The sequence below is a fragment of the Eupeodes corollae genome, chromosome 2 (assembly GCF_945859685.1).
Source record: "Eupeodes corollae chromosome 2, idEupCoro1.1, whole genome shotgun sequence".
Lineage (NCBI taxonomy): Eukaryota > Metazoa > Arthropoda > Insecta > Diptera > Syrphidae > Eupeodes > Eupeodes corollae.
Window position 1 is genome coordinate 31816735 of NC_079148.1, and position 15336 is coordinate 31832070.

The window sequence follows — 15336 nt, forward strand, 5'->3', positions numbered from 1 at the left end:
TTAATTTGCCAACAAACCCCTCGCCTTCAGTTCTTATTTAATTCCGATTAAATTTTAATAATGGAAAACAAAAAACAAATTAAATAAATTATTTCACATTAAAAGTCCGATGGAAGTCGATGGAAGTCAGAGGGAAGTCCCGTGAAAATCGGATGGAAGTCAAATAGTACTCCGAAGGAAGTATTGATTATGTTGATGGGGAAATAAAAATCCGTTTCCTAAAACCTAAAATCGTTTCAAGTATTAAAAAGAACTTAAAATCTATCCTTTTATAAATGTTAATTTTTTTGTTTAGAGGACAACAATCAATGGTAAAGTTAGTTCCAATAAAAGACACAGAATATAAACCAACATTATACCTACAAATAATTTACTTAGCGTGCAACTGATTGTTATCGAAAATAAACTCAACGGTCTCTAGCTGTTAACATTCACATTTTTTCTGTCTATAGGTATTTTCAGGATTCTCAGACTTTACTGCATTAGCATTCCTAGTGCATAAAATCCTTTTTGATACTCATATAGAACCTTTGTTGTCTTAAGGCTCTGCATTCTGTTTGGGTAGCCAGTCACCACCGCCACTTCTTTGCTATTTTTCAAAACCAAACCCGAAGAAAGAAACTGACATTACTTGGTTTAGCCTGTCAATATACACACACTATTCCAAGGCACTATCTTCAGCTGAGCTGTCCATGTGTTTATCTTTAGTCTAGCGGTTTACATTTTGGGTGGATTTTCACTTCCGTTCAAAAAGATCTTTTATACCTCCATAGAATAGGAAACAGTAATATATATGTACTCATAGACTCAAAAACAACAACTTAAGTATTCGTTTTTATTTCAAGGGTTGAGAAGTCTGGTTTAACACGAAACGATTTTTCTTAGGTTTCATTCGAGGAACGCGAATTGCGGATGCCTTGCTTTGTGAAATTAAAATAAATTTAAAATTTTTATACTTCCTACTATGAAAAATATCCCGCAAGAGGAATTTGTACGCCAACTAAAACAACAACAATAACTGCCAAAGGCAGAAAACACTGAAACAAAATCTTGTTTTCAAAACGAAGGCAAATTTTCTTGCCTTCCAGCTTCGTTTGATTTACTTTGGATTTTGTTGTCTGGCTTAAGATAGAAACCTATAGAAGGCGAATGGAAATTGAAATAATTTTTCAGGACAGCGCAAACAGTTACAGTTATAGGATGTTATTTTATGATAAAAATTCAAATCAAAATATTTTTATATGAAATGTATATAATAAATTCCTTCTAAGGATTTTGTCCAGCTATAGTTGAAGTGGATAGGTCAGTGGTTAAGGATAAATAAGTATCTATGTATGTATTAAATAATATATTATGACCTGAGCGTAGGCCAAAGGCGTATTATAAAGGGTTTTCCAATAAGATTTTTTTTGAATCGACTGCTATTTGACATTTAAAAAGAAAAAACTGCGTCATTATTGAAAGTGCAACGATAAATTATTCAATAAACCATTGAAAGTGTTGCCGAAACCTCATCAGTTTTGTCGATTCCTTGACAATCTTTGGTATTTTTTATAATAAACACACACTCAAGGGGATATTACTACCCTTACTATGCAGGGGCACAGTGTGAGCACAAGGAAGAGGAGAGAGGGTTTAAAGGATATGTAGTTGCACATTGGTTTTGCTTTCCTGAATATTGAAATGACTAGGAAAGACAGAGTGTGGTAAGGCATTCCACATTCGCGTAGTACGGCTAAAGAACGAATCTCTGTATTTGACAGTACGGCCAAAGTTGGGCTCGAGGGTATACTGATGACCATTCCTAAAAGCGCGAATATTTCGGTTGAACTGTTTAAGGGGAGGAATGCAACTGGCTATTTCATTCGAGCATAAGCCGTTAAAATAACGGTAAAAAAGGGTCAGACAAGAGACCTTACGACGATGTTCAAGCGAAGTAAATGAACTTATGATGATATTATCATCTATCAATTTAAATGCTCTACGTTCAATACTATCGAAGAGGCTTAAGTAAATTGCAGGAGCACCAGCCCAGATATGGGAGTTATACTCAAGCTTTGGACGTATATAAGTCTTGTAAATAATAGCCAGATCAGAGGGGGAGAAAAACTTCTTGCATCGCCTTAGAAAACCCAAACATCCTGCTGTATTTTTGGCGACATCGCGTATGTGATCATTCCACAAGAGGCGGTTGGTGACACACATACCGAGAATATCGAGGTGTTCAGTCTCATCGATGCAAGTGCCATCCATGGATAATTGCAATGGGGGTATATCTCGCTATAATGATACAAGACAGCATTGGGTTTTCGAAGCATTAAATCCCTATTGAACAATGCTGTTTAGGTCTGAATTTAATGATTTGTCGTTGCAGTTCCACATCCGAAGAAGAGGGGTGTGAATCTGAAAACGAATATGAAAAGCTAAGAGTACTATCGTCAGCGAAACAATGTATTGGATTAGATGTTGCAGACAGAAAATCATTAATAAAAATGTGAAAGAGTGTTGGAGATAGAACAGAGCCCTGGGGCACACCAGCATTTATTTTGTGGTTTTCAGACTTGAATCCATCCAATACAACTTGTATTGAACGATTCGAAAGGTAATTACTAATCCAATGAAGGATTCATGAAAACCGAAAGCACGCATTTTCGATAAGAGAGTCTGATGCCAAACCCTATCAAATGCTTTTGAAATATCAAGTGCAATAATCTTACTTTCTCCAAAACTATGTAAAGATTTGTTGCACTGTTCGGTGAGATGAACAATGAGAGCACCAGTTGACCTATTGCTACGAAAGCCATACTGTCGGTCATTAAGAAGGTTCCATTCTTCAAGACATTTCTTGAGCTGATAATTAATCAGCGTTTCCATGACCTTGGAAAGAAGGGACGTAAGTGCAATCGGTCGTTAATTAGACGGTGAGGAAGATTCGACTTTTTTGGGAATATCCTGGACAAATGCGGCTCGGAACGAGACCTGAGGAGTAGGACAGATGAAAAAGCTTACGCAGCGTTTTTGCCAACGTTGAAAAACACCTCTTCAGAACAATAACGGGGATACCATCCGGACCAGAGGCACTGTATTTTGCATAAGATTTGAGTCTCAAGGCTTTTAAAGCTCAGTTAAGAACCAATCAAGAGCAACGTTGTATATTTCGTGATTGGATCATTGAAATGCACAGATATCTCAATAAAAATCTTTTGTTTGTCAACATTTTCAATTCGACAAATAAGACCGTTGTTGGAAAAAAGCTGTAAAAGCTTTCCTCCATTTTGAACTTTTGTAATTTTTAAGAAAATTCATCCTATTTTATATTGCAATTACCCCACTGTTTGTTTAATAAAACCCCAAGTGCACCTTGTTTTTGATTGATTTGATAACATTTTCGTAATACATTTTTAAGTGGCGTTTTTAAAGCTTATCAGAATTTATTTTGGTTACAATTAATAAACTTGTAATTTCCTAAATAAAAGTAGACAGCATACACTTTATTTCTGGCTCTTATCTTTATCTCGATAAATGTTAAATTAATCATGTTAAATTTAAATAAAGACTGAATACAAATTTTATCAGTTTAGATTATTTTATTGTTATTATTATTTTTCGGAATTGTACACTGACAAATAAACAATCTTTTTCCGGTCTTTCAAAAAGTACCTATCTGTAGATAACAAAGCAGTCATAAAATGTTTGTTTATAATTTAGCCGACTGTCTAATTCATAATTCCTAGAACTTGGCACATTCAATTCTATCCAATTCATGAATATAATTAAACAGTGCACAAAACAAACACAGATTGTATACACAATTTAGAAATATTAAGCCAAAGTCTAATTAATAGGATTCTACATGGTTTCCAAATAAGAAGTTTCATTTTGACATTATAAAACAACGAGTATTTGAAACACACTGTGGTTGGAGAAGCTTTTCAACAATGGCTCTTTGATTTTTCGAGCCCTAATTTGCAATAATTTGGCTTTTTGACGTAGAGGTAATGGGCCTTATCTATAAAAGTGATTGTACGATGAAAATCCGGATCATGTTGACCTTCGCTTTTATGAAAATTGTAGTGTTTTGTCGTTTGTGGAATGCTTTATTCAAGACCTCATTCAGGAACCGATATTCTCTTGCTATTAAAAAGATTGCTATTTTCGTATAATATTTCCTCAAAAATTGTATAACAATCAATTGATTAAGTTTTTTAAGAATTCTTTAACTATTTTTAGATTCATTGGGAAGAAAATATTGCAAGAATACTTATAGATTGCAAATTAATGCGAAAAATGTTTCAATTCCAGGTAGCTTTTCAAAGCTATCAAAACCATTATCAATTTTTGATTTGGAATAAATGGATTGCATGTTGATAATAAACTTTGATGTCCAAGTGCCGAAGTGGGGGCAAGATTGCATTAAAAAAAGCTTCATTCTTTCAAAACCTTGAAACATAATCACATGCAGCAATATTACAATACTGTATCATATTTTATTTAAAAAAATTAATTTCACACTCTTACAATTAAGAATATTAAAAAAATTCTTTTTCTTTAACAAAAACTGATGACTTTTACATTTTAATAAGTTTCTTTGTCTTTTAAAGTAAAGAATGAAAAAGAAAATTTCAATGCTAATTATAAATCTGTCAGATATTCCATTATCATGTGTCACTTTTATCAAAGTCATTTTTGACATTTATCAATAAATTATAGAGGGGGATATAAAGGGTGGTTACATTTTAAGGGCCGATGTGTAATGTGAACCACACCTAAACGTTAAGCTTCTTACTGCGAATAGTTTGACATTTTTCCATTTTAGACTAATTCAATTTGAACCCTCTGATGATACGCAATCGAGCACCGAGTTAAAAACACGGTCCAACTATGACACCTATAACGCTCGTCGTTGATGAACATAAAGACTTCCATTTGTAAGCTTACAAGTTGCAATTGACTTAAGAACTAAAGCCTCTTGACCATTTTAAGTGTCGTGAATAGTCAGAATAGTGGCAAAAAATTGCAACGGTGGATGATCAATTTTTGAAGAAAATTATCTTCAGTGATGAGTCAAATTTTCACCTAAGTGGATTCATTTTTATTTGCATTTAATTGTAAATTACCCCAAAACACATTTACTTTCCTAAAAATGATATCCATTGAAACATATTTATTGGACTTCTGAAAATGCATTAAATACAAGGGGATTTTATAGTCTTTGTGGGTAGAAAAACAAATGTTTATTTTTATCAAGTATTTTTGGCATAAGAGCTTTATAATTAGGTATTTCTTCGCAGAATTTTTTTTTTGTTGATAAAGCAATAACTTCTTGAGATATAAATATTTTTATCTACGAAGGATTGGTAATTGCCTCTAAAGCTTTTTTTAAATCTTAATAATTCTTATGTACTTTATTATTAAGTTCTTATAAATACTGAAGTCAGAGCTATGTTCCCTTATTATCAATCAGTGTGTTCTCGCGATTTTTTATCTCCTAATAAAATGAATATTGTAGTATGTTTGGTTATCATGGGAGTCTTTGCTGGCTCGAGTTCTGCGGTAATGAAGACATTTTTGTTTGTTCAGCAAAAAAGAATAAAATTTAATTAAGACATATTTTTTAAGGCAAACTTAACAGTTACAAGTGCAACAGCTGATTATGTGGCCCTTATGAACAACAATAATCAGAATGACTTAAAAGCTTCCAGAATGAGAACGGAATGTGTTGAAGCACGCGGAGCAGATGCCATAAGAATAATAAAAGATCAACAAAAAGAAACTCTTGAAGAAATAAAACGCTACGAAGATAGTCTTGTTCCAATGGAGGCTTTGAGTTTGATTCGAAAACATTGTATTCAAAAATACAAGGGAATGTTGGTTTCCATGGGGACGATTTCAACCAATTTTCAAACTTGCATAAAAACAGCACAGACACGGTTAGATTCTCTCACTGTAAGTGCAAAATCTTCCCAAAGTACAGCCGAAGCCTATGCCAATGTAAACTTACCAGATATGATTAATAACTGCTATAAAACCAATACGAATAATGCAAGTAAATTGGAATCATGTGTTGTTGACAATGTGAGTAAAATTTCTTAGTTTTTGTTTGTTCGTTAAGGGCGAGTGTCAAGAAACTGTTGACAGATGATAAATATTGACATTCGTCCTTTATTTTTTAATGGATAGCAACTTACGTACAGCATTTTCTTGTTTTTTACAACATTCTGGAACATTCTCAGCTATCAAAAGTCTTATAATTTGGCTGGTTAAGATGTTAAACTTAGATATTTATCAACTATCAATTGATAATTGACAATTGCAATAGAAGTAAAAATTTAACTAATCATTTTTTTATTTCTTATGTAGGTTACGGCTTATACAAATACAATTCAAACATATTTGAGAAATGTTGAAAAGAGTCTAGATGCTAGTTTGTGTACTTCAACTGATCTTTCTCGTGACGCAATTCAGTGTTCTTACAAGATTGAAAAAAGTGTGTTAGTAACTATGGGAAAGGTGACAAGTTTGATTGATAATTGTGTAACACAAACAGAAACTGTTTGCCCATGTGCTAAGGACTTAATGGTTGAAAGTCAAACACCCAAGAGTGTTCGGAGTCTTCTGACAGAATATCGACCAAAAAATGAAACCAACACATTAACGCAGTCTATAAATAGTATAAAATAATAAACTTTGTAATTAGTTAAACAAATGAATGTTTTGTGTTTGTCAATAAATAAAATAAAAACATTAGGGAGAAATTATTTGGAATTGCTTTTCACGCGTGTTCTGTTTCACAGATTTGTCAATTAGCTTGATTTAAGTTAAATAATTTCTGTTTTGATAAATAAAAAAAGATAATTTATTCATAGTAACAACAAATAGAACAAAGAAAAAAGTTATTACATGTTTGATGTCATAATCTCTTAAGCTGTGTCTACACTATGCTCATTAATGTTGTCAAAAATGACAATAGACATATGGAAATTTTATTTCCTTTCTGTTAGTTCTACCGCAGCTTAATTAAATTTCATAACTTAAGATCTGACTCTTTTTTTTTGGAAACAAAGGCTGCTTTGGTGAGCATTTGGTTAGTTAGCTTCGGTTGCTTTTCAGACAGAATTTCAGTAACTTTTGTCACTTGCAATGGAAGAATTTAACAGTGTTTGCGCTGTCATAATGAATTAATAAAGAATATTTTTGAAGTTGACTTTAGGGAATAAAATCAACAATGTCTCTTTTTATGAATACGATTTAATAACATTGACTAATAGGGGGAGCTCTCAGTTTAGGCAACTAAGTTGGCAGAACTTAGATTGGGAAAATTCTGTGCAACTTAATTTTGTCTGTAGTTTTTGCTGTTGGCAACTTAATATTTAGTATTTATTTATAAAATGTATTAATTTGTTGATTTAATGTGTTATTCATGCAGTAAGTTGGATATTGGTTGACAAAATGCAACTTAAAATTTACAAAAAATATAAGTCAAGCATTCCAAAATAATTCCCAAAGTTGCCTAGATTCTTAATGGGCTCAAAAATAATAGTATAAACTTGTGATGATATTAGTTTATTTGACTTTTTAAATTTTTGACAAACTTAAATAATAACACCGCAGTTGAAATCTTATTTCCAAATGTATTCAATTGTATATTATTTAAAATAAAACAATGATGTTTAATTATCAAACAACTTCCAAAGCAATTAAAAATTGTGTTTATACAAAATGTTATTTAAAGAGACTAATTGTTTAAACTAGCTTTGCGCGTGGATCCAATTGAATAATGTTTGTTCAGAATATGATTGTTTGCTTTGAACCCAAGCGGCACATAATTTTCTTCTTTGAATTGGATTTTTTTAGAATCATAACACTTTGAGAATTATTTTGTTATTAAAAGAAAGAGAATTATTAAAGAGATTTCAATGGATGTTTATTTCATTCTAAAGTGGAAGATATGCCAATAACAGTGTCAAAAAGTGACCGAATCAAAAGTGACAGCTTACCAAATTGAATGGGAAATTTAAAATATAAAAACTTGTCTCCATAAATATTGTAGATGTGAGTCTTTTTATATTGACTAATTTTAAAGAGTTTAACAATAGGGACGAGTTGATTTTGACTGTTCATGGCAGCCATATTGTTTCCTTTACTTTCTGTCAAAATATCTTCTCTTAATCAGTCACTGAAGATTGAGATAAAACCTAACTATCAAAATGTGTGTTGTTTAGTAGCGTTGCGCCCCCTTTTTATGGCCCACACGCGTACTTCAACGAATTTTAAGATCTGAAACTAAATTTACAATTTTTGACAGAAGTTGGTCTCAATTTTGCTCCAAAAATCATTTTTAGGGATGAGGCCCATTTTTAATGAATGGATACGTGAATAAGATTACTGGATTTGGGACAAGAAAAATTCTCTCGAGATTCATGAGGCACCAATGAATCCAAATAAAGCTACTGAAGGGTGTCCATTTTGGGCTTGAGGCGTCATCGGTCGGTATTTCTTCGAAATGAGTACGTGAATAATTAACACAGCCGGATTGGGAAGTGCCAAAAAAAGTTACTGTTCGGTGTTGTATTAGAGCTGGAGGTGCGATTGGTCCGTATTTCTTGTCAGTTTAACGCCGTCAACGACAATTGCTATATTTCTATGGTCATCTAATTTTTGAAGCCTGATTTGGATGATATGGCTTCATAAAAAGGCGCTTGTTGCACCACATCCCAGGACAAAATCGATATTCTCAGTGACCGGTTTCATGGAATAATTGTCTCTCGCTGATGAGATGACGTGAGTTAGCCACGAAGATCGTGTGTTTTGGCTCCTTTAGACTTTTTCTTGTGGGAATTTCTTGGATTGCTTGTATGTACATGCAAATAAGCCACATACTAACATGGCCCTCTTGGAAATTTACATCAGACATAACTTAAAACCATGTCTCATTTCCACAGGTCAAAATGCTTACTCTAAGGGAAAATCAGTAGAATCAGCACTTCACTCGCTGGTACGTACTATTGAACATTCCCTTGAATACAAAGAATATAACCTGGTAGCGTTCCTAGATATTGAAGGAGCTTTCAACAACGTCAGTTACCAGGCGATCACAACAGCAATGGATAAGCTGAAATTAGAGAAATCACTCATAGATCTTATAAGTCTCATGCTAAAAAGCAGGTCAATAACTGAGAAGATTTACTACCACCAGATCGGTGAACCAAGGCACTCCCCAAGGTGGGGTCCTTTCGCCTCTTTTATGGAACATGGTAGTAAACGTCCTACTAACATCATTGAAAGCAGAGGTTTCATTGTGATTGCCTATGCTGACGACGTTGCAATATCTGTATCTGGGAAACACCCCATGTTCTCTCGGAAATAATACAAAACGCCTTATATAGGCTAACAAAATGGGCTTAGCAATGTGGCTTGGACGTCAATCCACATAAATCAGAATTAATACTTTTTTCGAGAAGATATAAAATTCCTTAGATTAGGCCACCCAAGATTAAAGGAATACCATTAAGTTTTTCCGACCAAGCTAAATATTTAGGCCTCATTTTAGACAAAAAACTAAATTGGAAGGCAAATATTGATGAAAGAGTAAAAAAGGCTACTGCATCGCTTTTTACTTGTAAAAAGGCCATAGGATCAAAATGAGGCTTCTTCCCAAAAATAACCCACTGGCTATACACTTCGATAATTAGACCGATACCCATTTATGGAGTTGTCGTATGGTGGACAGCACTGGACAAGATGTTAAATCTAAATAAGCTCATCATAGTCCAGCGGTCAGCAGGTATGTGCATCACAGGAGCATTTCGCTCAACACCAACCGCAGCACTTAAATCTCTCGCGTCTGTCTCCACAAACTCTCAAATAGTCCACGATTGTCGATCATCTCTAAATGAGATGACGGAACAGTTTAATATTCACCTCATTTGGGTGCCGGGCCACAGAGACATTTCGGGAAATTGCAAAGCCGATGAGCTTGCCAAAAACGAAACACTTCTGCCAATGTTAGACAAAAGCATATCATAGGAACACCACTTGCTACACGCAAATATCTTCTCAAACAATATGCTCTAGAATCAACAAATGCTAGATGGTCACAGGGTACCACCTGCCTAGCAACCAAGCAAATATGGCCAAGCATAGGCTTAAAACGGTCAAAAAGCTTGATATCCCTGAGCAGACAAAGTATAAGCTCTATACAATTGGAGTAATAACAGGACACTGCCTCATAGGAAGACATGCTCTGAGGCTAAGGGTCTATACAAATGACTTCTGTAGGAGCTGCATGGACGAGGAGGAAGAGGAAACAGTCCAACACTCCAGACTCCAAAGGGCTCTCAATTAAGATAAAATTAATGTAGTCTTTTGCTATTTAAACCGTTTATTTCTTTTTCGAAAAAAAATCGAATATCTTAAGAATAAAGAATAAACTCCTAAAACTCTGCATTTATTTTCCTCTTACTTGGATGAGAACTTAAGTAGTGAGTGAACTAAGTGTATAGTATTTGTGTGATTGCAACTCAAAAGAATGCATGCTTTTTATTGAATGTAAACTATGTCAAACAAAAAGGTTAGTGTTTATATAAATGTTTAATACAATATCAATAAGAGATATTTTAATTTTCCCCTACTTCTAATGGAGAATGTTATATTTAAGTTTTGAAATAATTCAGAAAAGCTATTTTGACCTTCGTAATTAAATACTCATCATCTTTAAGTTATTCTTGACCTTTTCAAAACTTCTGCCAAAGAACTCAAAACCCAATTTATTTATGCTTCAAAATTTTAATGACTATACCATGCCGCGTGCGTCGTCGTCGTCGCCGCACCGTCATCGTCGTCAAAACCAACACCCATCGTCATATTTTCCTTCTTCTTCGTCGTAACATTACCCCACAGCACAGCGTCTCTCTAGTCAGTGTTGTAAATTTATTCAATTAAAGTAATTTGGCGGTCGGAAATATGCCCAATAAGTATTACCATGTTCAAAAAGTTACAACTATAACAGCCCACCAACCGACTGACTTTCTATATTAAATCCTTTTCTCAATGGGGCAGGAAGATTCTCCTGAAGTTGAATGGACTTTTGTGTGCGCACTTAATTTCTAAGCACTGACTATAGCTACTCTGCTTTACTTTCAACTGGCATATTTTCAATTTGATTTAATTTCTCAGTCGTTGTTGGTCGTTATGTCGATTTAAAACAACACTTTGGGTAAAATATATGTATCTTAGAATATACCATAGAACTGAACTGAAGCAAAGAATATTTTAGGAACCATTTGAAATTATTAATTTAGTCATTTTTAAGTCAGTGTTGTTATAGAAAAAAACTATTTTTCTCCTAAGTATTTTTGGTAGTCGTTTTAATGGTTATGAGACTTAACACAATTCATTTAAATGAATCTATTAAAATTAACTTTAACATTGAATTAACAACATTGTAATTCTTGAGTTGGTGACTACAACTTTAAGATCAATTTTCTCCATGCTTATTTATGAATCACATTTTTAGTTTAAATATTTCCTTTCCAAAAAAATAAAATACCTACCTTTTTGTCCTAAGAACAGTCGAATATGTGTTCGATAGGACGATTATGACGTGGACAAATAGTAAAAATGTATGTATATCTTAAATGTTGAGTTTTTGTTTATATCTTCATTTATGAAGCACATTTTTTGTTCAACAATTTCGTCAACAAGCAGAATTACTACTTTATCCTTAAAAATATAAAAATATACAATTAAAACAAAATTTTCAATTTATTACATACTACATTTAACATTTTTATTTATATTCAACTTTAAGACCTATTTTATACATTTATATTTACGAAGCACATTTTTTGATTACGAATTTCGTTAATAAGCAAAAGAAAAGCACCTCATTCAAAAATATGACCTACTGTACGGATCGTTCTAGAGCCAATTAGAACATCTTTAAATAGTTCAACTTTATATTCGAAATCTTGAGTTTGTGGTTTTAGTTTAGGTTTAATTTGTTTATTCCTGGAAGCATTTTTTGTTTCAAAAATTAAATAGAAAAAACATATTTGTAATCCCAAAAAAAATATTTTATTCATGTTAATAGTAATAATAACTATAAGAGTGGTTTTAGAGTCGATTGTAATAAGTACAAACAGTTAGAAATTACATCAGAAATCCTAAGTCGGTGACTTCAACTTTAAAACCAATTCTCTTCATCTATATTTTCAAAAATCAAATCAAATGGGGTGGCGCAACAGTCCGTTGTGAACCAGGGCCTAGTGACTTACAACTCTCAACCATTCCTGTGTGCGAGTACTGTTGTCAGGAATGGAAGGGACCTACAATTTAAGGCCGAATCCGAACAGCTAGTTTGAGAAAGCACTTTTTCATGACAAGAATTACTCTTGAAGGATTTGTCAATTCCTCGCAAGAGGCAGTACCCGCGAAATTATTTTTTTAAATTAAGCTGGCACAGGCAGGGATTGAACCCAAGACCCCTTGCATGACAGTCCAACGCACTAACCATCATGCCACGGGTACTACATCTATATTTTATGTAGCAAATTTTTGATTCAATCATTTTACATCTTTTTATTTCTTAATATAACTGTGCGGTTATATTACAATATGTACAAAAGTCAACACTGATATAACAAGTTTTTAGTTCGAAAGTTGGTTCAGCTTTAAAAATTTCTTCCATCTTCATTTTGAAGCACATTTTCAGTTTAACAATCTCCATCTGTTTATTCCTAAAAATAACTTTGTGAGTGGACTTTAAGCCGTCTATAATAAGTTCATACAAATCTTGAGTCGGTAATTTCAAATTGAAGACCAATTTTGTCCACCTTTAATTATGAAGCACAATTTTGGATCAACAATTTCCATCTTTATATTCCTTAAAATAACTATACGCCTAGTTTTAAAGCCAATTTTAGCATATGCAATAAGTTAAAATTTTCACTAGAAATCTTGCGTTATTAATTTCAACTGTAAGACCAATTTTCTGAATCTTTATTTATGAGGCATATTTTCAGTTCTAGGATTTTCTCAACAATACCCTGAAAAAATATAGTGGAAGTTCTTAAACCCATTATGATATTGGAAAATGTTTGTAACTCTATGAGTGTGATTTGTCACGTTACAGTTAATGAAGAGATTTGTGGGATTGTTACTTTTTTATATATTCATTTCACCGAAATATTTGTATATAGTTATATAACAACACTGCCCTCGATTTTCACACTTTTGCTTGTCCTGTCCATCCACTATTCTCATAGAATTTACAAAATTATACCCGTCAATCTGGCCAAAAAACCATTTCCTTGAGTAGTAAGATACATTTTCCAGTTAAAATATATACGTACGTATCTACTATGCATAGAGGTAACAATTTTACGTTGGATGAAATTTAACCGCGGAACATGATTCGTGGCCACAATGAGTCAGTCAAGCTACAAAGCTGACTGGCTTCGTCGTCGGCTTGCTATAGCTATGAGCTGCTGGGCTGGACTGGGCTGGTTGGCTGGCTACTGGCTGAAAGCAATGACGAACGCTTCATTGAGCACCCGTGCGGATGCCTAATTGCCCATTATGGTGTTATGCTTCGTATTATAGCACTCTCTTGCTCGTCGCAGTGTCGGTCGCTTAAAATATGGGGATGGCACTATAGGCATCAGGAATCAGAAACAACTTACAACGAACAAGAGTATGCCAATGTAAGCGCGAAATCCCGCGTAGACATTATGGACATGGACACACCAAATGCTTTTTAATTGAATGCAATTTAATTTTGTTATTAATTTTGCGAGAAGAGAAAAGTTTTGTTTCGTTCGACATACAAACCTACGCAACCAGGTTTCATAAAATTCTGTTGCAAAAAGGGGGAATATTTTTGATGTTTGATGATGAAGACATGGCTGATGATGAGCGACCCACGCGACGGTGGTGTTGGCCGCCGGGGCAAGGGTATGGTTTGGGATTAGAAGTTTGGTTTGTAACAAAAGTCAATATGGCGAAACAGTTTTGAATTTTGTTTTCTATCTAGGAAACCCATTTTGTCATATTCAATAGGAGTATTGATTTTTTTTAAATAAAGCGGATGTTATGCTGAATATGGTGTTTTAAATTGATTGACAAGATGTCAAAAAGCGAGTTAAAAGGTTTAAAAATACCTTGATATTATTTATATAACTCAGAAGATGCACCATAATGGAGCCCACATACGAGCTTGAAAGTTGTTGATTGTATTGTTGTAATTCGTTCAGGATGAAAATACTTTATTCACAGGAAAGGTTATACGAGTACTGTGCTTTTGTTATGAATTTCAAAAAATTAAAATTTTAGAATTCGATGAAAGAAGTTTAAGGTTTCTGAATTACTAGCATTTTGAAGTAAATGGTGATAAGGTTTTGGAACAATGAATCTATGAGAGATAGACCTTGACCATTTAAACTACAATGCTACACCTTTACCATGAAATTCACTCTAATAATATTGGAAGCTTTATACAAATGTTTGATGTAATATTCTGTGATTTATCGTAAATTTCAAGTCTATTTTGAAAAAAAGGTTTGAATTCCTATTGATATTTCTAACAGTTTTTCCAAAAACTAATAATAACATTTTGTGTAAGACAAAAAAGTTGGAAGTGAATATAATTCCTTGTCCCAAAATTCCTTGAGTAGAAAACCATTGTTTTATCAGATTTTAGTTATTCTTGTAATTTTTTTTTTGTTAGTGACAATTAGGTTAAAAAAAACTTTAGGTCTTAAAGTTTTGCCAAGATATTCGAGTTTAAAATAGTTTTTTCCCAACTTGTAGTAGTATTTTGTTTGGATTTTAATTTGTTTGCAAAAATGCTCCCTTCAATTTTTCTAAAAATTCAAGAAGATGTCAAAAACGCAATTTTTGTAGGCATACATTACTTCGGAGGTAACATCATATCTTGCTCGTAAAATATTCGAGTTGATTGATATTTTAATTATTTTTTTATATTTTTAAAATAAAAGCATAGCTATTTTTTTTAATTTAATTGAAGTGCCTAGCGTTATAAGTTTGTAAGGACTATTTACGTTTACTTAATTTTTTCCTCTTTTAAATTGCTCAGTAAATAAAAACCCCAACTGAATTTCTGTAGAAGTCCTTTCTGAATTTTTTGGAGTTGTTCGCTCTGGACATATGCCTGACTAAAAATTGTATCCTGAAAGTACGGATGTGTGAACGTATTAACGCAGGTTCATTTGTAACCCAAGTTATTTTAAACCAACGCCATTTTCAACCCCTTTTTTAACCCATTTTATTATAAACCCTGTTAATTTTATTACCAAGGTTACCCATTGGAAAAAAATT

General features: G+C 33.2%; 1 protein-coding gene across 1 annotated transcript; it reads left to right on the forward strand.

The window, feature by feature from the left end:
- Positions 1-5429: 5429 nt before the first annotated feature.
- LOC129946076 (uncharacterized) lies at positions 5430-6758 on the forward strand. Its single transcript, XM_056056103.1, has 3 exons — positions 5430-5553; positions 5620-6075; positions 6361-6758. The coding sequence occupies exons 1-3, from the start codon at positions 5443-5445 to the stop codon at positions 6679-6681; spliced, it is 888 nt and encodes a 295-aa protein (XP_055912078.1). The 5' UTR covers positions 5430-5442; the 3' UTR covers positions 6682-6758.
- Positions 6759-15336: the final 8578 nt, after the last annotated feature.